This window comes from Hippopotamus amphibius, chromosome 6, assembly GCF_030028045.1.
Source record: "Hippopotamus amphibius kiboko isolate mHipAmp2 chromosome 6, mHipAmp2.hap2, whole genome shotgun sequence".
NCBI classification, from domain to species: Eukaryota; Metazoa; Chordata; class Mammalia; order Artiodactyla; family Hippopotamidae; genus Hippopotamus; species Hippopotamus amphibius.
In genome coordinates, this window is record NC_080191.1 from 11928648 (window position 1) to 11950973 (window position 22326).

General features: G+C 46.5%; 1 protein-coding gene across 1 annotated transcript in view; it reads left to right on the top strand.

Moving 5' to 3' along the window:
* Positions 1-403: 403 nt before the first annotated feature.
* PREP (prolyl endopeptidase) overlaps positions 404-22326 on the top strand; it is a 123961-nt gene continuing 102038 nt past the window's right edge. The window contains exons 1-2 of the mRNA XM_057738542.1: positions 404-629; positions 5662-5736. Coding sequence (XP_057594525.1) covers positions 585-629; positions 5662-5736 — 120 coding nt within the window. The 5' untranslated portion in view covers positions 404-584. The remainder of the gene's footprint in view (positions 630-5661; positions 5737-22326) is intronic.

The window sequence follows — 22326 nt, forward strand, 5'->3', positions numbered from 1 at the left end:
TCCCCGGTCCGGGAAGAGGAAGATGATGGGGGACTCGAATAAGCAAACCCTGCGGTCCATCCCGCCTGAGGGCGGCCCGGCGAGGCGGCCAGCGCGGGGGGGACTTCGGGGCGGGCGGGAGGGAGGGGGCAGGAGGCGTGGTGGCCCCGCCGGCGTGACCGCACGTGTGGCCGGGGCCGGAGGGCCGGGCGTGGCCCCGGCCGCCTTGGGTCCCCCTGCGGCGCGAGGCCGGCGCCGTGGCCCGGCGGGCCCGGGCAGCGCGGGCGCGGCCGGCGCTCCTGCAGAGGGAGCTGTGCGCCCGGCTTGGCGCGCGCACGGCGCCGCCCGCGCCCTCTTGCCGCCGCCGCCGCCGCCGCTGGGCCCGCCCGCCGGGGAGGGGCTCCCGGCCTCGCCGACAGCTGCTTCCTGCTTCTCGCACGTCCTCGCCGCCGCGCCGCCAGTCCGCTCGTGAGTCCCGGCCGAGAGCCGTCTGCCCCCGCCGCCGCCCGCCCGGCCCGCGCCCCCACCTCGCCCCGCGGCCCGCCCGGCCCGCTCGCCGCCGCTCCGCCGCCCGCGCCCCGCACGCCGCCCCCGCGCCCCCGGCCATGCTGTCCTTCCCGTACCCCGACGTGTACCGCGACGAGAGCGCCGTGAGTACCCCGGCCCGCGCCCCGCCGCCCGCGGCCCCTCGCCCCCTGCCCTCCCCTCCCCCTCGGCCTTTGTTTGCAGGAGCCGGCGGGGGGCGCCGGGCGGCTCCCGAGCCGCGGGGGCCCTGCTGGCCGCCACCCTCCGCCTGCTGGCGGCGGAGCCGGTGGTCAGCCGCCGCTGGGCCGCTTCCGAAGATCAGCGCGGTCAAGGGCGGACGCCCAGGTGGGAGTGGGCGTCTGAAGGGAGAGGGAAGACAGAACGTGTAACTGCTTTTTTGACTGCAGGAGGCTCTCGCTTAAATATGGTGGTGGGAGACAGTGTGGATGCATATAGGTGATATCCAATTATCAAACAAAAGCGAACTTTTTCAACTTAAAGTTAAAAATACTTAGAGGTGAACCTCATTCATTCGATTTGAAAACATGTATCGAGCGCATCTCCTGCCCCTGGCCGGGTGCTGGGCGGCGGGCGCTGGGGATGCAGGGCCGAGGTAGAGTCCTGCGGCAGGTCGGGCAGGGCCGCGTAATGTGGCAGTGCTTGTCCGAGTGTTCCTAAACTAGAACAGGAATTGGTGGGGGCGAGAGGATGCTCTCCTTTAGAAGGAAGGTTTGCCTAGGGCAGGGGTTAGCCACCGTTTCCCTCAGCTGTAGATGACCTCAGGGTCACTGTTGAGATCCTGTAGGTGGAGTTCTGGGCAAACACCTTTATCTGTGTGTAAAAATTAGTTTGGCATCTTAAGAACTGGAGGAAATCCAAATGCTGTGGGCATGATTCTGGTAGGAATAGCCAAATTCCTCAGATTACTTAAAATAGAATCCAAATAAAAAGATTTTTGTATAATGCAGTTCTAGGTTTCTTCTGTTTGCTTTGACCTGCTTTATGCCAGAAGTCTGTACTTTAAAGCATGTCTCATTTGTGGGTGAAGGGTGCTGGGGCTTTAAAGGACGTGTTGTTTTAAATTAAGACTTCCAAGTGACACTGATGCGTTCATGGTTTCTTTGACCTGTGGCCATCTGGTAACCATGTTTTCTCAGTCTGTTTAGCTGCTTGCTTATTAAATTTACTCTAACAGCCCAAGAAGCTCTATCCCTGTGGTTCAGGAAGTTATTTCCTTTGTGAATGGGAGTAAAGTGATCCAGCCGAAATGGAAAAGAGGACAGACCAAGTAAGAAGACCTGAGTGCTAGTTCTGGTTTTGTCACTCACTCGCTGGATGCCCTTTGGCAGGTCCCTTACCTGTTACAGGCCTTCTCTCCCATATATGAACTATTTGGGCCGGCTTGGCTAACCACAGAGCTTATTTGCTTCTGTAGTAAGAATATCATCATTCATTCATTCACATGATGGTTTAGCCCTGCAGTGTACTGGACTTTAGTAATGGGAAGACGTGAATATCTCAGCTAGGCTCTTGAAGATCTTTGAGTTTTCAGGAGAGAGAAAATTATCAAGAACTGTTATGTCGTTTGATAAGTGCTGTTTTAGATTTGTTTCATTTTTAAAGGCGGGGGTTGCTTCTTACTCAGTTCTTGCCTTTTCAGGGTACCAAAATCCTACAGTTTAGTTATCTGTATTTAACAGTTCTCGAAAGGGTCAAGTGAGGATTTTTTGAAGACATCCGAAAGATTATGAACAATTAACTTGAAAGAGTATACCGTGGACTTTAATACTCTCCAGTTCCTTTTCATCAAAGAACTCATGATAAGTCTCAAGGCCAAGGAACTGTGGTTCTGGTCCAACCTGGACCCTGCTCTGTGGATCCCAGTGTGCTTATCCCAGCCCTGATTGCTTGCGTGCAGTATCTTTTTCTTGTAACAGAGTCCTGATTACTAACCGTAGGCTCGACTTACACATTTGCTCAAATTGTAGCCTTGATTTCTAGGATGGGTTTGTTTCTTTCCAGCAGGTGCTAGAGATTGCTGTAGCTCTCTGTCTCTCTCCCCTGAGCATCTTCCAGCCACATACTGGGCAGTCTCCTGCTGAACTGTGGGGTTGGAGCATGCAACCCTTTTTGGTGGATTTCTGCTTTAGTAAGCAGATTTTTGGAAACTTTGTCGTTCCAGGGTAATGCTGTTGCCTGTCCCCGAGAGTGTTGCTGTCAGGGAATTCGGGCCTGCTACAGCAGTTAGAATAATGTGTAGGGTGAGTGGAGAACACAGAAGGATGGGATTAATTTCCATCAGGAGGAGGAGACAGCATGTGAATTGAGCCTGGAAGTTGGCCAGTTGGTTAAGGTAGAAAGGACATTCCTGGCCATGTGACTTAAAGTCATAGTTATGTAGGGCTGGACAGTCATGGAATTGCATTTGTTTTAGAATGGCAGGAAGGCCATTGTGACCAGACTATCCATGGGTGGATGAGCTTGGATGGGGGCTGGAAAGGGAAAAAAAAAAAAGGAAAATGGGGCCAGGTTTGATGGGCTCTGCCTCTGTGTGTATACATCTGCACTTTGTTCTGAAGGCAGCAAGCAAGCTGTTGAATGATACTAGTGAAACATTCAATAGTAACAGTGTCTTATCAGAACTCTATTTTTAAAGCCTCTCGGGAAGATAAGGAAAGGTTTGCAAACTTAAATCAGATGGGAGAATCAGATACTGCACAACTTAGGTTCAGGGGATGTGGCTGTGAGATCACCCCATTTGTAGGATATGGTCTTGTAAAAGAAAAATGTAGGGAGTGGGTGGGATGGGGGGAGGGCACTTGGTTCCTGGGATTGTCCTGAAGAAAATCAGTTTCTTGTCCTGGTTAAAAATGTCTGCTCAGTAACTGACTTCCGTCTGCTTCAGATGGTGATGGGGCTATTCGCTCAGAGGTAAACACCATTTAGGAGGCAGTCCGGTGTAGGATGCACTGGCTTCTGAGTCAGGGTTCAGCTGTGCACCTGCCGGTTCACAACTGGCCTCCTTCATTAGCTAAAGGTTGAATCCGCATGCTTTGGGGTCAGCTCAGAGGTGGGCCACAGTCCTCCCTCCCGCTTATTAACAATCTGACCCTTGTCAGTTGCTTTAACTCTCTCCAGCTTCAGTTTCCTCATCTGGAAAAATGAGTTGGTAATGACCTCACAGTGAGGACCAGATCAGATAGTGTGGCTGTGGCACAGTGTTTAGCTCACAGTAAACCTGTGGCCTTTACCCTTCCAATCTCTGTACGATAGGAATATCATCAGCTCTCTTACAGGGTTGCTTTAAAGCATCAGGCACAGCAGTATGGGTATTCAGCAGATATTCATTGCTTTGGGTCTTGCACTTGGCAACATCTTCACTTAGTCATAAAACTAAGATGATTTGCAGTTAATCTTTCCCCCTTTATGAAAAGTTAAGTCTCTGGATATGTCTGACTTTTAGTAGCATCATAATCGAGGAACATTTTAAAGTGTCTGATCCGTCCCCTCCAAGGAATATTTGGGGAAAAGCTGTTGGCAGGTTGTTTTGAGTCACAGCTCTGATTCTGAACTCAGTATGGCCCTGGGCATGTGGCCAGCTTATGCCTGACATCACTCCTAAAAATATTGGACTGGAAGATCTTTCACAACTTTAAGATTTCTTGATTCCTTATGTCAGGGAAAAGATGGTTGTTATTGTAAGCATATTTGTAACCATTCAGGATGTGTAAAATATGAGACTTGCAGATGAGAAGGAAAGACAGAAAGCTTTTCTTCAGTAGTGATAATCAGCTAAAATTTAGAGAGGCTTTTGGTAAGGATTGAAAATTGGTAATTTTAGGAGGCATCATTAGGAAGGTTTTCGCCTGGTTTTATGTCCGTTGGTTGCACTTGTCAGCCACTGTTTGCTGGGAGCAGTTCCTGTGTTCTTACCCGTTCTTCCAGGTGTGCATTTGCCCAGGTGCTGTCTCCTCTGGCACCAGGTGAGGACAGATGCTGACCCCTTGTAGAAAGCCTGAGATTTGAGGCTCGGGGGAGTCTTAGTTGGCCAGCAGCCACACTGGAACTTTGACCAGCAGTAAAAGAAGCAGGTTTTCCTTTTCCAGGAGAGTGTTTGCTTTCCTTCGGGAATAGCACTTAGGTTCTGGTATTACAGAACAAAACAAGGAGACAGATGCAGAATTCATTGGCGACACCAGACTGGAATGTTATTGAGTTGCTGAGAGAGGCTGCGCTGGAATGGCATTGTCCGAGTGGTTTCATCTGATTAGATTAATCACGTTAGTATGAAGTGGAGAGGTTTCGTAATGATATTTACCTGTGGATAGTTTCTTTAGGCATCATCGCCTGGGGAGTGGTGACTCCCTGTTGCTCTGCTGGTCTCGGCCAGGCTCTGAGGCCAGGCCCAGGAATGTGGTGTTTCAGAAGCTCCCACGTGGTTCTGAGCACTCCCGTCCGTGCTCCCGAAGGGGTCCCCTCAGCCAGGCCGTGCTTGCATTCAGCAGCTTTATTTCGTCAAATATCCGAGTAGTCCAAATGCATGATGCCTTTGTGCCCCCTTTCCACACAGTGAAAGAAAGCATTTCATAACAAAACACCAAACGGGAGAGAAGCTTCAGCTTTAGAAATGTGCTTTCTCAGCTGACGGCAGTTAGCATCGTTACACTTTAGTTGACTTGCTTTACGGTGAAAGGCAAAGCTGATCGTACCGTGCGCTGTGGGGAGAGTTTCCAGGCATCAGTCGGCTTGGCGAGAGCAGGGCAGCGCACTGGTGTGCGGCGGCTCCCCCCCAAGCACGCCCTTCCTGCCTCCCCACTGCATTGTGTCAGCCTGCGCTTTGCCACAGACGACACGTTTTCAAGTTTCTTTAGCACAGTGGCAGGCCTTTGTTTTGTGTTGTACAGACAGAGCGGTTCCTATTCTGACCTTTCCTCTTTCTTCCCTCTCCAGCGAAAACGTTCTTTTCATGAAGGGTGGCTTGACACCTTTGAGAACCTGCCAACTTTGGTTCGTGTGGTAGTTTGGGCAGACACGTTGCCAGTGAGCCAATGGGGCTCTTTCTGACGGCCGCTTTCCTATCTCTACCCACATTCGGAGAGTAGTTATTTAATTGGGGTTAGACAGTAGTTACCTAATACCACATTTTGTCTTTTGCAGGTACAGGATTATCATGGGCAGAAAATTTGTGACCCTTACGCTTGGCTTGAAGACCCAGACAGTGAGCAGACCAAGGTAACTTAGGGCTGGTGATTCAAGATAAGGCGGCCTTCGTAGCTCGGACCAAACCCTAAACATCAGTAACCATGGCTTTTCCCTCCTGGTATCATCCTGTGTTGTCTGCAGTGGGATGGTGAATAGACCTGTTGGTACCACCACCGCCTGTGAAATGATTTGTGGGAAAAAGATGAAAGCATATTTAGTCCCATAGAAGATCACCTGTTCTGAATAATGTCTATGGTTTATAGGGACACTGATGAACCAGCTGTTTGAAATGACAGTCTCTGAAAGAAGGAAAGCTGATTTTTAGCATAGAAAAGTGAAAACTTAGAGAAAAATTATGTGAAGGAAAAAATTACCTAACGTATTTTTTCCAAAGGAAAGAAAATCTTATATATTGAAGAAGTACCAGGTCTTGAAAACTGAATGTTGGTCTTAGATTACTTATTGATTTTAACGCAACAACAATAAATCAGCTAAATTCTAAGTAAACTAAATTCTAAGTATCTTCTTATATTTTATAACGGGGTGAAGGGGAGAATTTTCTACTCTGTCTAAAAATATGAAGCTTTCCTATTCTTTTTGAGAAACGTAGTATTTTGAGCTGAAGTCTCGTTAGCAAAGCTTACCCCTAAGTGTCATGTCCCGTGGATATTTTTTCCTCCTTGGAGTGCCCAGGACTTGTCATTTGAGATTCATTATTTACATATATTTTATGTGGTTAAGCTTGCTGGGATGAGGGAATAGTGTTTCTCCAGTCCACTCCAAGTTCCTTGACTCTTTTATTTATAGCCATATCAACTTAGTACATAAAATTATGTATAGAGTTTCTAATATGCTCAGCATTCCAGAAGTTTATTTGAACTTCTTTAGAATCCCAGAGTACATTTCTCATTAAAAAAAAATTGTTAACGCATGCCGAGTGGTTTTCTAGGCCAGCTTCTAAAAGCCTGTGTCTTAGCTGCTCTTGTATGCTGTGGTCCCTTGCCACCGTACATACCAGTGTTCTCTGGAGAACTGAACTCAGTTTTCCAGGGCAGTTCTGATTTTCCAGGAAGGCATTCCCTCCTGATGTGGACCTGGCTAGTGGGATGGAGAGTCTTTCCTTGCCCATCCCCATCCCCCACCCCCTGTTCCCCACCCCCGCCCCACGCTTTTAAGCTCCCTGGTCAGTGGCGTTGCAGACTCCACCGCCTTTATGTCCTTAGGGAAAGGCTTCACCAGGAACAGAGTGGAGTGAAGGGCTTAGCCAGGCATGATGGTACATGGAAGAGGAGAAGGTAGAGGCAGAAAGTGGTTTTTACTTTACTGATACTCTCTCATTCTCACCCTTTCCTGATTCCCTTCAAGAAAGACAGAGTGGGTGAGAATGATTGGTATTTGGGTTTTCATTTTTCTTCGGAGTAGTGGGTTATCGAGTTAATGGCTGGCAGTTCTCAGACGAGAAACAAATGGGTAACTTGAGGAGTGGGCAGAGGCTCCAACTCTGCAGGTGAGGCTAGGAGAAGCAGGAAGCAGCTGTGGGGCTGCCTCCTCGCCTTGACTCCGCCACAGATGACCTTGATCTTCCAGCTTTGGGCTGAGCTGAGACAGGGTTTGAGCCTGGGAATGGAAAGTCACTGGCATCTACGCAGCCTGGATGGATGGAAAGCAGGAGGGAAGGAGATGGACTCTCCGTGCATCTCTGGAAAACTGTCCCCAAGGACTGTCTCTATGACGGTTACATTGAGGTATCGGGTACAACCTGGATTCCTTCAGCCTTTGGCGGTGGTTGAGTGATTCAGCTATGTCAGATTGACCCAGTTTTTGTTTACGTGTTAATGAATGCACACTTTGCTGTTCCTTAATTGATGGTGGCTGGTCCTGTGGTTGACAGGCCATTTACCAGTAGATGAAACTTTGTTAATTGGTGCTCTTGCAGTCAACATTGGATGGATGCTAATGACATTGGTGTATACACTATTATTTTCGACATACATTTATTGGATGTTTACTGTGTGCTGAGCACTTCACTGGTGGCTTTGCATACCCTGTCTCATTCAGTTCTCAAACTCTGAAGTAGATCTTTTTATTGTCCCCATTTCACAGATGAAGAAATTGAGTTAGAATGATTAAATAACATGTCCAAGGTCACTCAGCTGGTAAGAGTGGAACCTGGGTGGTCCAGATGGTTATCAATTTCACATTAAAGAAAGGATAAAAGATCAAAGACTCGGTGTAATAGCTTTGGAAATGCAAGCTATGGGAATATACTCATGCCTGTGCTTGCTGTGGGGCTTTGTAGGTCCTCCTGCAGGCACCCTGGGCTTCCCCACCCCCACCCCTGCTCCCACAGTAACCTGTTCATGCAGTGCACCTCAGGTGTCGGAGGGCTGTGCAGCTCGTGCCTCCCCCCCCCCCCCCCCCCCGCATCCTCCACGCACACCTTTCCCATTCCTCTCTAAACAGCCCCGTTACTGACGAGAGCTAGCTGTCATCTGAGATCTGATGAGTGAAATTTTGGTCTCAGACTGAAAAGATAGAGTGTGTTTTTTTAATGAGCAGAAGAGCATCAGGAACATTTTCTACTCACAGTTAGAGGCATGTACGCAGAGGTGTATTAGCCGTACCTTGGTGTAGAGGAAGATCTTTATTTACATAGCCCCTAAAACAAAGAAAAACTGCTTGTTACGTTTGCAGTAAAAACCAGCCCAGAAGTGAGGAACGTTGATAGCTCATTTATACTAAGATCTGAAATGCTCTCAGTAAGTCTTTGATTTAATCTAGTACTTAATATGGGTTGTCCAATTCTGAGAGTTCCTGGCATTTGAGACTTTGTCCTTTATAAAAGAATATCAGAGCAGACTTCTAAGTTAGAAAAGTCTCCAAGACAGTGGTGGCGGGGACTTGAATCTGGGTGAATCCTTTCAAGCTCTCAAGGCCCACATAACCCTATTTCATAGCAAATATTCCAGTTTGTAGATCCTATAAAACTCAGTTGTTTCTTTGAGGTCAATTCAACCTTGATATAAAAACTCAACAGAGATACCTTGCAAAGAGGAAACAGTAGACTAGCACTGCCCAATGGATTATATGATGTAAGCCATGTAGATAATACAATTTTTTTTGTACCTACATTAAAACAGTAAAAAGAAAGATGAAATTGTAATAATTTAATCTAGTATAGTCAAAATATTAACATCTCAACATATAATTGATATAAAGTATTATTAAGATATTTTAGATTTTTTTTAAACTAAGTTTTCAAAATCCAGTGTATTTTTTTAATAAATTTATTTATTTATTTATTTATTTTATTGGCTGTGTTGGGTCTTTTTTGCTGTGCGTGGGCTTTCTTTAGTTGCGGCGAGTGGGGGCTACTCTTCATTGGGGTGCGTGGGCTCCTCATTGCTGTGGCTTCTCTCGTTGCGGAGCACGGGCTCTAGGCGCGTGGGCTTCAGTAGTTGCCGCACATGGGCTCAATAGTTGTGGCTCACGGGCTCTAAAGTACAGGCTCAATAGTTGTGGCGCACGGGCTTAGTTGCTCCGAGGCATGTGGGATCTTCCTGGAGCAGGGATCGAACCCGTGTCCCCTGAATTGGCAGGCGGATTCTTAACCACTGTGCCACCTAGGAAGCCCTCCAGTGTGTAGTTTAAACTTAAAGCACATATCAGTTCAGGCCAGCCACATATCAGGTGCTTATTTGCCACACGTGGCTGGTGGCTGCATATTAGACGGTGAAGATATGGACCAACCTTTCTTGTGAATATAGATGTAAACACTGTAAATAATGTTAGCAGGTTAAAAATGAAAAGCAGAATTTGTCAGAGGAATTCAAGAACAGCTTGATATTATTATATTCATAGATTAAGTAAACCTGTATGATTAACCTAGTTAATATTTTAGAATTAAAGAAAGTCCAAAACTAAAAATAGAAGTAACTTTAATAAGATATTCAAAACAACCTAAGCAGTAGGCTAGAATATCTCTATCACTGCTATTTTTGTATGTTTGCAAAGCTTTGACCAGTGCAATAAAACATGGAGTGAAATTTGTATAGGTGAAAATAAAATTATCATTAATTATAGATTATATGATTGTGTGTCTAGAAAACCTAAGGGAAACAACTGAAAACTTACTAGAATTAATGAGTTCAATAAAGTGAGTGGGTACCAAATAAATATACAGTCAATACCAATCATGAGAAACTAACCCATCTGATAGCAAAAAGTAAATACTTAAGGAAGAAGAAAATACTATAGGCCTACTGGGAGAGTAATAGTATCACTTCAGAAATAGGAAGATGGAGAAAAGGTCCAGTTTGAGGCATTATTTTTAATAGTAAAAAATTAGAAACCGCCATTTCTGACAATAGTTTAGTGTTTAAGTCAACTCTGGTGGATCTGCTTGATGAAACAGTACGTGCCTCTATTAAGACGTTGGGCTGTAAAGATGGCTTCCTAAGTGACACAGTGCTCAAGGCAGAGCGCGGAGGGGGAGAAGGATGCCGGGTTGTCGTGCTCCCAGTGACCGCAGCTTTATAACGTACGGCTGTAATTCCAGGAGAATCTGTATGGAAATACAACCTAAACAAAAACAAGACAAACGGAAGCTCTGGGTTAAAAGCCCTTTAGACATCTTGTAAGTGTGATGTATTCTTGAGGTGTCTGAACCGTAGTGAGATCTCACTGGGGTGCGTGGGGCACCAGGGTAACCCTGGAAGTTTTCAGCGTGAGATGGCGGGGAGGGAGGTTTGTCGTCATTAAAAGGGATCTGAAGACAGATAGGCAGGTCCCAACGGGTGGTTAGCCCATACTTGCCATTCAGCAGGCTCTTCCAGCTTGTCCTCCGCAGGTCATGGAAGGAAGTGTGTAGCAGTCTCGATGCACCCCAATAGTTTGACACCGAGGTAATTTGAGCCTTCAGAGTACTAATAGCAAGATGCCCATCCCCCACCCACTGACAGTAATGTGCATGTGATTCACTTCCTAATCTTTAACTTCCTAAGTTTCCTGTGGCAGACAAACAAGCCCCGAACCCCACACTCGGCCCCACTCTTTGCAGCCTCTTTCTTCCTCTCAGGTGATGTCCTGGCCTCTTCGGGTGTTTCAGATCTCATTTCAGGTCTTATCACGGGCCATCTCCTCTCTTCCTGTCCGTAAGCCACTCTGCATGGCCCTCCATGTTGCTGATACGCCTTCCTCCCTTGTCCCGTCTCCCATCAATATAAACCATTCTCTTCGTGATCAGCAGTGGCCCAGTTGCTGCCCAGTTGAATCCAGTGACTTTACCATCGTCCTGTGTTCTTCCCTGTGCAGGTGGACCACACATCCTGGGGAATGGTAGAGACTTTTATGTCACCGGCAAGGGGACTGCTCTGCCCGCTCAGCCTGGCGTTGGCTCTCAAGCCCTTGCAGTGTGCTGAAGCAGCCGTCTCGCTGCCGGGTCCCTGTGAGGGTACCAAATGCGTGTTTCTCTCTCCTGGCCTCTCCACCCATCGTGGTGCAGTCAGTCTACTCGGCACCACCTGCTCCCCTTGCCGACAGTGAGAAATCCCCTGCATCCCTGGGCTTGGTTTTGCAGCCCTAAACTCCAGGTGGAAGTAACATCCTTGTAGCCTTTTGAAGAGTCTCCCCGTTTTACTCCATCTTATTTGACCAAGAGGTCAAAGCCACAATATTCCAGAACTTATTACTGAGTTAGTGAAGGGGAGATACAGAAAGGAAGAATTTACACCTTTCAAGGGATAGCTGCTGTCATTGTAACTAATTGTCCGGTCTGGCTTCCCCAGAAGCTCCGTCCTGGCGCTTTGGTACAGGAGGTAAGCAAATGTAGAATACCAGCGGCAGATTATCAAGTGACTAATTCTTCTCCGCCTCCCCGAGAGCTGCCCTGGGCAAGATGACAGTGACAACAGCTCCATTTCCCTTGTGGATCATGAGAGATGAGCTCTTAATAGGAACCACCACCACCGACGACAAATTGTTTTTATGTTCATTCCTTCTAAAAAATTCAATTACCATTTGTTTCAGGGAGGATTAAGGAATACAGAACGTCAGTCTTCTTTTCTAGGACGTTATTTGTGCCCCATCTCCATATTCCATTTGGCGGAATAGTTAGGGGTCGCTGGTTACACCTGGTGAGCAGGAGCTGTGAAGGTCGCGAGCAGAACAGTCCCTCAGTCTTGCCGATAAGGAAGCTGGAAACCTCACCTTTTTCCTCCCCAGCCCGCACGGTTCCCTTCCTTGGCAGGAAAGATTTAAATCCCAAAGGACTTCTGATCATCTCTACAGTATTTAAATAGCCTAGGATTTCTGTGTAGGTATTTTAATGTCGCAGAGGTCAGGGGAGAACGAAGTTTAGGGTGGTCAGCACCTTTTCCTGGGGTCCTTTCTGCCTGTCCTGATGTGTGTTGTTTATTTGTTTGCTTGCTTTTGTTTTTGTCCTCTAAGGTTAACCTTAAAATCATGTAGCTGAGGAATCGCTGCTCTGTGCTGGTATCAGGCTGGCCTGGGTCTCCCTGGGCGGTGTGCTCTCCCTATCGCGGGGCAAAGCCAGCGTGGGGAGCTGAGTGAGCCGAGATCCTTTTGTCCACTTGCATTTCCCCGTCAGCCTGTCAGGCTGCAAGGCAACAGAGTGGAAGCTTGCTCCCAGGACTTCCGCTAGGGTAAAGGGCTAGTTCAATGTCTCTAAGCCAACAGACAGCAGGTGAAACTGGGAGCTGAGGAATACTGGATGCAATTAATAGCATAGAAGACTGGTTTTGCTTTACAGTGTTCTTTTGAAGACTTTCGGACAGACCGTGAACATCCTCTTTTATGGGTAGCTCCTTCATCCTGTGAGTTTCCAGGCGTTGCTGATGTTGCTTCTGTTGGGGGGCAGGGTCGAGGAACAGAGTATTTGCCAGACGGGAATAGAAGTCATAGGCCTTGGTCTTCTGTTCTCTTGTCCTGTGAGCACAGCCAGCTGCCTTACCTGGGATCCCTTTCCTTCATCTGTAAAATGAATATAGTCACACTCAGTTCATCCAGCTCCAAGGTTTTAATGACACCCAAGTGAGAAAATGCATGTAAAAATTCATTTTCCCCACACAGCAGAGCTCTGTACAAAGATAGTACATCCTGGGCGCTGCTGCTTCAATGTATTGAGATGTAGACCTTCAGATTCCAGTCCTCTTATTTGCTTACTCAGAATGTTGAACTTTAAAGACGCCTCTGTCTTTTTATTTTCATCCACAAAATGAAGCAGGATTTTCCTTTCAAATTCTAGTTTTTTAGAAAAAGATACTTACATTCTAAGCATTGAATTCCTCCCTCCCCCAATGGAACTGTGACTTCTAAGTGTGGTTTTATTGTTCTAAAGTATGATGATTAAATTAGGCCAAAGATTACCTGAAAGCTATTTGGTAGTGCCTCTTTTAATTGGTGTTTTCTGAATCCATTGGCAAAGCTGGCCTGTGAAATGCACCGCCATCTATTAATTAATGTTTCATGTAAGGACCTGGATTGAGAATTACTACTATGTTGTTCCTTCTCTACTGGAAGCAGGAAATGCTTTAGGTGAATCTATTACCACATATAATCTCAGTCTCCAAGACGTCTGAGGTCTTAAATGTCTCACCACCGCCTACGGAAATGTTTAGCCTTATTATGGTTTGCAAACATACTTCTCATAAATCCACAGTTGAGATATGTATTTAGGGGACAACATCCTTTTGATCTGTGCATGGGATAATTGTCAAAAGTATGATAGAATTTGCTGGTACTGGGCCATCCTCTTTTCTAAGCAGCACTTTGTCTTGCCTTTTTCTATCTCCTTTCTCTCACTTTCTGCAATGAGGTTTTTGAGGCAAGCAACAGAAATGAATGCTGGCCACGTTAGGCAAAGAAGAAATTCATGGCAAGGATATGAGGCAGCTCCTGGGATGGACTGAAGGGCCTGGCTTGGAGCAGGCAGGAACCAGATAAGTTCTAGGGCTCCGTGGTGGGAGTTTCCACTTTTCACCCAGCACTGCCAATGGCATCAATGATTACAGTCATTCAGCCTTCTGTCACTTGTTCACGTGACTACATCCCAGCAGAGAGAATCTTGATTGGCCAAGTTCCAGATGTGTGCTCACTCCTTGGCTGTACTGTGGCAATGAAGAAAGATTTGGTAGAAGCCTTAGGGACGCTCTTTGGCTTCCGTAGTGGCAGAACCGCTATGTGGAGTTCGTGCCTCACTAAGCAGGGAGCGCCCTGGCGGGGAGAGTGGATGCTGCTAGCCCTGAGGCCACAGGCCCACTGGTTTCATTCCCCTTCGTTCTCCATGTGGGCTTGTGCCCTCCCTTTCCTCCCCTGTCCTGGGTTTACCTGTGTGCCCACTGCACCCAGCATTAGGTTAAACAGGGGTGAGGAGAGGGATGCGCTCTCATGAGCAAGACAGATGTGGCCCATGCCAGCTTGGAATCACATGCTAGCCTAGGAGGACCAGAGGTTAGAGCTGAATGAGCCACTTAACCTTTGCGTTGCTAGAGGTCGTTGCCAAAAGGAGGCTGAGCCACATCTTGAGCAGAGGCTGGGAGTCTTGCCCTGTTTGTTCACCACCAGGGAAAGCTCCATTTTAGAAAAGCAGACTCCAAACCATTGATGAAATTCGTAAGGTACTTGTGTACCTTTAACATGAATATTTTTCATGTAGGCAGCTACTCAGCTTTGGTTCCAGTCATCTACATGTCCTGTATGAGAAATGCTGATAGCAGACATGGTATCTTTGGGAAAACAGTTATTAAAAAACTAACAACTAAATAATGAAGATAACTCTGACTTCTCTGAGCCTCTTTCTTTTTTCTTAGGTATCTGAAATCCATTCACCAGCCCATGCTGCCATGTCCAGGGGGAAAGCACTCAGTCATAAAAATTACCTGGGTACTTGTTAAAAATAGACATGCCCAAGCTCTGCTTCTGGAGCATCTGATTTGAGTAGAAATCTGTTTCCCAAGTGCCTCACCAGGTAATTCTTAAGATCCAGAAAGCTTGAGAAAACTGCCCTAGGGAATGCTTAGACATGATTAGAGAACAATAATAACACCTTTGATTTATATAGGGCACTTTCGAGGAGCTAAGGTGCTCATAGATGCCTCACTTGTTCATAGCATCTTTGTAAATGGGAGAGACAGTGTTTGTGATTCTAATTTTTCTTCTTTTTTTTTTTTTTATGCTGCAACTTTATTGAATTCACTGACTAGATCTAACAGTTCTGTGGCGTTTACAGTATTTTCTATATATAAAATCTTCTAATTTTCCTCATTGGGGGAAACCAAGGCGTGTGTCATAGAGACTTCAGACCCACTCCTGTGTGACACTGGTTGGCACTCTGACCGTTTGCATCAGCTCTCTATGTAGTCATGCACGCCATTCTCTGGAGCTTCAGTTCTGCCTCTGTAAAGTCTCGTACCCTTCTTGTTTCTGTCCCTGCTGGCGTTGCCTGGTTCAGGCATGCGTTGCCGCTGAGCTAGACGTTCAGTAGCTTCCTAACTTGTCTCCCTTCTTCCAGAATTTGTTTTTTCTGCCCTGTTCTCCCCAGCAGCTGATGAGAACCCTTTGAGATCTTGGAACCTGTTTGTTCATGGGAAAGCAGCAGTGTGTATTCATTTAATGAACAGCTCTAGAGGCAGGCAGACAGGTTTGAATCTTAACTCCACAGTTTGATCAGAGGGGTGACATTGGTCGTGCTTATTAACCTCTCTAAGCTTCAGTTTTCTGATGTATAATTTGGAGGAAACGACTATGTATGGTTGTGGTGAAAATTAAGTGATAATAATGTTTTTGAACCGTGGAGCAGAGTGGTTGACACAAGTAAGTGCTTAATAAACGCGTCCCATCGCATTTATTATTGAGGAGTTTAAATAGCACCGGAATTATCTGCTTGATCGTTTAAAAGCCCTCATCTTTAGAGCTCTCTGGGACAGATTCTTTTATTGCAATTAATTCTTGGGCTCGGTTCAGATCTCCTTTCTTTTTGGATCAATTTTAGTCATTTGTATTTCCTCGAAAATTGTCCATGTCATTAAGATTATAAAATTTACTAGCAGCGGATTATGGGAAGTAGTTCTTATAATGACTTTACCCTCCTTCTTTATGTCTCTGTTTCTTTATCATTTCAAATTTCCAGTATCTGTAACTTCTCTCCCCTTTAAGTTTAGCCAGAACTTTGGTTGAATGCATGGGGTTTTTTTTTTTTTTTGGTTGTTGTTTGTTTATTGTTTTTCTTTAGAAAGAAAGTTCTAGGACTTATAAGTTGTACTCTTTAATTTTCTAGCTCATTAATTTCTTTTTATTTTGCTTTGTTACTTTAAAACTTTCTGATTTGAATGTTGAGGTAAATTTCACTCTTTCTCATTTACTAGTGAATCTTTGGTGTCGATCACCTCTTCCAGGCTTCCCCATCCAGCCCTTGAGCAAACTTCTGGTGGATTCCTCCTTTTCTAGCCAACCCATGCTTAGCCAGCCTAGGAGCTCCTGGAAGAGCTGTATCCGTCAGGACTCTTGACGAGCAGCCCCTGAAAGCCAGCTTGCTCTAGCTCATATAAAACAAATGGTGCTGAGTGGCTCACATAATTGAAGATCAGTACATGCCTTTAGGCACAGTCTGAGCCAGTAGGGCTGTGATATTTCTGGAAACCTGTCTCTCTTTGTCTCTTAGGTCATCTGCTTTTCTCTGATGGTTTTGTTTGCCAGCAGCCTCTCCCACGTGGTAGGGAAAGATACGCCTTACCCCTTCAGGTTTTGCACAGTCCTGACAACCCCAGATCTCATAAGATAACTTCTCCTTCCAGTGTTGACCTCAGTCCCTGAAAAAGGATTCTAGTTGCTTAGTCTGGGTTCATGACTATTTTATTGACTGTTACATGTAGAGAAGAACTGATGAAAGACTCTACTTAGGAAAAGGAACAGGGCTTACTTATGTGAAGAATGTAGAAAGGAACTAGCAGTGTTAGAATGTAGACAGAGAGATCACTAACAGTATCTATGACATTTAGTGTAAGCTGCCGGCACCCAGAAATGATAAAATTTGATCAAGAGAGACGGTAAACCCCAGACTTCCTGAAGGTGTAACTCATTTTCCAGACCCAGCCTTCTTATCTGGCTACAGAGCACCTTCCCTGAGCCAGATGTACCTCGTCGCTCACAGTGTGGGTGCTGTCCTTCAGCACATGGCACAGCTGGGCACCGACGCCGTCTCCTGAGCCCGTCCCGGGTACACTCCTGAATCCTTACTGTGGACTAGATCAGGCCAGATGCCCCGATGTGTGTGGGAGTCATGAAGCAAGCCCTTAGACCAGCCTCGAGCCTCATCCTTCACGGATGTCCTGCACGGCCCTGGGTCAGTCCCTGGATCTCAGGGAGGGGTGCTCTGATGGCCAGCAGTGGTCACACCTCACCCCACCCCCACCCCCAGTTTATCAGTGGGGCTTCCTAGAGGTACCAGAAAGAAACAGATGTCAACTTGAAGTGTTTTGCCACAGTCTAAGAACTTTAATTCTTAATGGTTTAGTTTCTCTTATTTTTCTTATTTTTGAAATATTCTTGTTATAGTTTGGATTCCCTCGTTGATACAAGAATTATTCAAGAGACGACTTGTATGTGTTTGACTTCTTCATGGTTGGGTTTTTAGTTAGGTTGGGATTTGATGATGCAGATCACCTCTGTCCTTGCCAGACGTCTGGTCAGTAGTGTGTGCAGCGAAGAACGGAGCCAGGTAGGGTTCGCGTTCCAGCTTTGAGTGGGCTGCCTGGTGATGGCAGGATTTGAAAACAAGGCTGGAATCTCAGGTCAAGATGAGACTTTCTGCTTCCTTCCCCTTTGATTGACAGTAACTAGCCCAGGGAGGGAACAAGTTGATTTGCCTTCATGGGGGACGGACAGGCAGAGGAGGAGGAAAGAGGACTGGCAGGGCTTCTGGAAGGCCCCACCTGGGCTGTTACCCACATGCAGCAGGAAGCTCGGTGGGAGGCTTCCTGACCTGAGAGCAGATGTTCCCACAGAGAAGAGAGGGACCCACTCTGGGCTTTTAATGTTAAAAGACAAGCCCCCTGGGTTTTGGGCTCTCACTGATTCGATTCGACATTTCTCGTCCTTGGAGTGTGTAGGGGTTTGTGGGGCTAGGAAGAGAAAGGCACATCCCTGGGTAGAAGTAATGGTGTTGTAGTTACAGCCATGACTGGAACAAGCTTTTCCTCTTGGGGTTTAAGGTTTCCTTTGTTGTCTGATATACTGCTGACGTCTGTAAGTGTTCAGAGAGTGCTGGAAAATAAGGGGCATTCTTCTCTTTTTGGGGATGTAGTTTCCTAAATTCATCTTATGAAGTACATTATTCCATTCCTCTATAGTCTCAGTTTCTAGAGCTGTTTCCTGAAGCAGCTGTCTCTCATTCTCTGGTGTGACCCACCTCCAGTTTTCCATGTGACCGTCCAGCCCTCCTGGCCCTGGGTCCTGCAGCCTCAAGGATGAGCTTTGCCACCTCTTGTCTTCTTTTTTCATGCATTGGAGAGTCATTTCCGAATTCTGCTACACCCCCAGCAGGGCAAGAGGGTCCAGATGTGCTTCCCCCTCTGGCCTCCCGGATGCTCAGCCCTTCACACATAACTATGATTGGGGTTTTTTGCCAGGCTGTGCTGTGACACCAACCACTTGCTTTAACCGTGGTTGCTTTAACCAGTTCATTCATATATTTGTGTGTGTAAATATATATAATTTGTAGCAGAAACTCCTCCAAGTTTGTGGGATATGGATAGCACCATCCCTGGTTTCACTTGGGTGATACCCATGCCGGAGTTGGTCTCCCACCTGGAAGTGCCTCCTGGGCATTGGACTGTCTGCCTGCCCCACTCCCTGTGGCCCACCCCACCCTATACCCTTATCCCGGAAGTAGTTTCTCCTTCATTTGTTTTACTGTAGCTCTTATCTTTATCCATGTGATTCATCTTTTTAATCCTGTGTTACCTGTCCTCAGGTTCTGCGTATGTATCTATTTAATGAGTAACTGTATGCATCCTTTTTATTCATATCTGTAAGAATTGTACTTGTAAAAGGACCTGAGATATTTTGTGGCTTAAAGCATGGTACATATGAGGACAACTTGAAAAAAATTCTTTCTGAAGACAGTGAAGGTAAAGGCATCTCCCCCTCCCAAACTGAGCCACCCTTTGCCAGGTAGCTTTGCTTGTTTGTTGTTGTTGTTTAGATTACGGTAAGAATGCTTAACATGAGATCCGCCCTCTGAACAACATTTACTGTGTACAGTACAACATGGTTAACCATAGGCACAGTGCTATGCAGCAGATCTCTAGAATTTAATCGTCTTGCATAACTGAAACTTCGCTTTGAAGGTTTCTGATAAGGCAAAAGCGAAATGTGAATTGGATTTCTTAGCTTTGAGCAGCTATTCTTAGAAAAATGTCTTCAGGCTCATCCGTAGCTGTAAAATCTGAACTGGCGATCCTCTCTGACGGCTCAGCTGCGGGTGTCATTTCCTGGGCTTTCAGGTGGCAGTGGTTTCAGTAACATCCTAGAGTGTGACTTCGGATGCTGGGACTCCTGAGGAACAAGGAGAATTTCATTCTCCTCACCCTGCCGCTTTATCATTGTGCAGTTCCTCCAGTTTTTCGTTTCTTTATCATTATACCTCTTGTCCCTTTCCCCCAAATTTGTTCTAATTTTCAGACCAGGAAGCCAGACTGTTGAATCCATAAACGACCAAGAAGGCATTATTGGCGTTCTTTGGAACCCTACATTTCACAAAGCCCCTTTACAGAAAATTTGTCCCCACCTTCATGAAAAGGACTTGCCCAGATTATAAAGAGGTACATTATGACAGAAGTTAGACTTTTAAGAAGTTGAAGGTTGTTTGCATCTAGATATTTGACTTGGAAGGATACAGTCTTTAAATATTGCTCTAGTTAAAGTAATTGACTAACATTTGTGGGTGGGAGGTGACAAAATTGGATAAAATGAGCCTAGTTAGTTAGTTAGTATTTTTATGGCTGGCCTAATGGTTTTCTGAACATTTTGAATGAGAAAAGCCAGTGTGTCTGCTTTAGTGTGAGGTGGGTTCTGTTGCAGCAGTTGTAATTGTACCATGAGAAGCAAAGCGGAATAGAGAAAGCATGGGAGAGCACAGTTCCACCTTTCCAGGGAAAATGAACTGAGGATCTATGACTCGTGGACCCACCATGGTCCTCCTAGAGCCAGGGAAGGCCTGGATGCAGCCTTGTACAAGCACAAATTGGAAGGATTAGGGAAACGAAGTCTGCAGGGCTCCCTCCTCAGAGGACTGCCCCCCAGTGGAAGGAGGAGGGGCCAGCCAAGACCCTCAGTCTGCTGGGGCCTGGAGTGGGACCCCCAGAGCTAGAATGTTCTGGTGAGGCCCTTCTGGGAAATAGCCATCAAATCTACAGACGTGAGCCTGCACTGTGCCCGTCTTTTCTGTCCCCAGTCCCATTACAATGGTCGTTCCTGCCCCTTTATAGAGACCAGCCATTCCACTTGGCCTTGTCTCTCGCCAGACCTGGCTTCCCAACCAGCTTCCCTGTTTCCGCTTTTGCTCCCCCATAGTCTGTTCTCTACCCAGAGCAAAAGTAGCCCTTTAAAAGGGTAAACCAGATTATGTAACTGTCTCCTCACCCAGTCATGGCTTGTTTAACCTTGTTATTTTTGTAAAGTGTAACTAAGATGTCACAGCAGCCAGTGTCACGTTGCTCTGGCGCTCCCTCCCAGTCCCTGTGCTCAGCCTGGGCTGCCCGCCGCCGTTCAGGAGCCGTGAGGGTCGTGGATGCGGCTTTGAGTAGCAGCTTCGTGCCATGGTTAACCTGGGTGTGTCCTTAGGACTAACTGCTCTCTGCAACCCTCTGGCATGTGTTTTGTCTCCACTGGTAGAATATTCGCTCCACAGTGGCAGGGATCTTGTAATTGTACCATGAGAAGCAAAGCATGTCTTGGAATTGTTGCCCCTCCGCCCGCAATGCTGGGATCAGTACTGAGGCACCCTAGGTTCTTATTAAATCCTGTTGGTGCTCCAGCACCACCTGACGGGCCGCCCTGCTCAGCCCAGCCGAAGCGGGAGGAAATCCTAGGAAGCCCAGGCTGCCCTCCTTGACCCGAAGGGGTCAGCTTTGTCTCCACGTCCGGTATCAGGCAAGGCATCAGCCTTGGTCTCTGTTACAGTGACTGGAAGAGCATGATTCCGACGTCAGCGCTGTTGCTAACTCACTGCGTGACCCTGGCCAAGTGACTTCAATCCCACGTCCTCCGTTTCCACGTCTGTGAAGTAGGCCTGGCATCACCTTCGCCCATGAAATCGGGTACTGCTCCTGCACACGCTTAGTGATCTCCAGAGTGCCGCCCCGGCGTGGTGTCACAGCTGTGCTTCGCTTTGTAACGAAAAAACAGAAGTTAATTTCTTTGTTGACACTTTAATGAGATAGAGTGGGGTCAGCAAACTTCTCCTGTAAAGGACCACATAGGAAATATTTTAGGTGGTGTGAGCCACCTAGGTCACTGTGGGGTTTTCCACACACACACACACACACACACACACACACACCCCATGCCAAACTGTGACAAATATAAAAACTGTTCTAAGCTCGGGTGCATAGGAAAGCAGGCCAGGGTGAGGTTTGCCAGTCCCTCGTGATAGGCAGCTGGAGTTGTATTTCTGTGGGACTCAATCAGTTTTATTTTCTGCTTGATGAAACAAGAAATGTGACCCATAACAGTTTTATTTCTCTTGAAATGACCTTCTTGCAAAACTGTTGTTCACTGTATTCATACCCCACACGCATTCTCGCTCGTTTTCAAGTGCATTTTGCACCTTGGGTTTTGGAACAGCTCTCACTCAGCACAGAATCGTGGTTCTCCAGGGCGGGGTCGGTGGTCTGTGTAGAGGAGCCCAGTTAAAGACCGTTTTGAGCTGGATGGGCCCTTAGATCTGGATGGACTCTGATGATGAGGCACTTTTGTCTGCCATGCCAAGTATAGTAAGTTGTTAGTTTACTGAAGTTTTCTCCTGTCAAAAGGGTTTACCTCTGTATAGATAACTGATTAAACCTCCGATTGAATTGAGAGCTGATACATTTATTCTTGTTTCATTTCTAACACCCAGAGGGGAATTATGAAGCCAAGGTTGTATAGTATCATAGTATTGTTATACTCTTGTAAACTTTCTAACTGCTTAGTTATAAAGAGATTATGCTTGGATACAACTAATCTGTTATAAAAACTTCCCCTTCCCCTGTCTTTGCTGCCAGTGTCACCTGACTTCCTGCAGGCCAGCTCTTGCTCTTATAAACCATTGTTATTGGTATACTTATTCAGTGCCACTCACTTTCCAAATTGTTTTTGAAATATTCTTTAGTTTCAACATTTAGCAAAGCTCTCTGAAGTTAACAAGGGTAATAGGTCTTAGAAAGATCGTCAAAAACAAAACTGATAAAATAGGACCTAGGTATCTCTAACATGGTTTCTTTAACTCTGATGTTTGGGGCTCTCCAGCTGCTGAGAAGCCTGGAGGCTTGCACAGGGTGAGTGCAGTTTCTTAACAGTGTGTGTGGCCTGAGCAGCAGTGTAGTGTGTTTGGTAAGAGCGTAC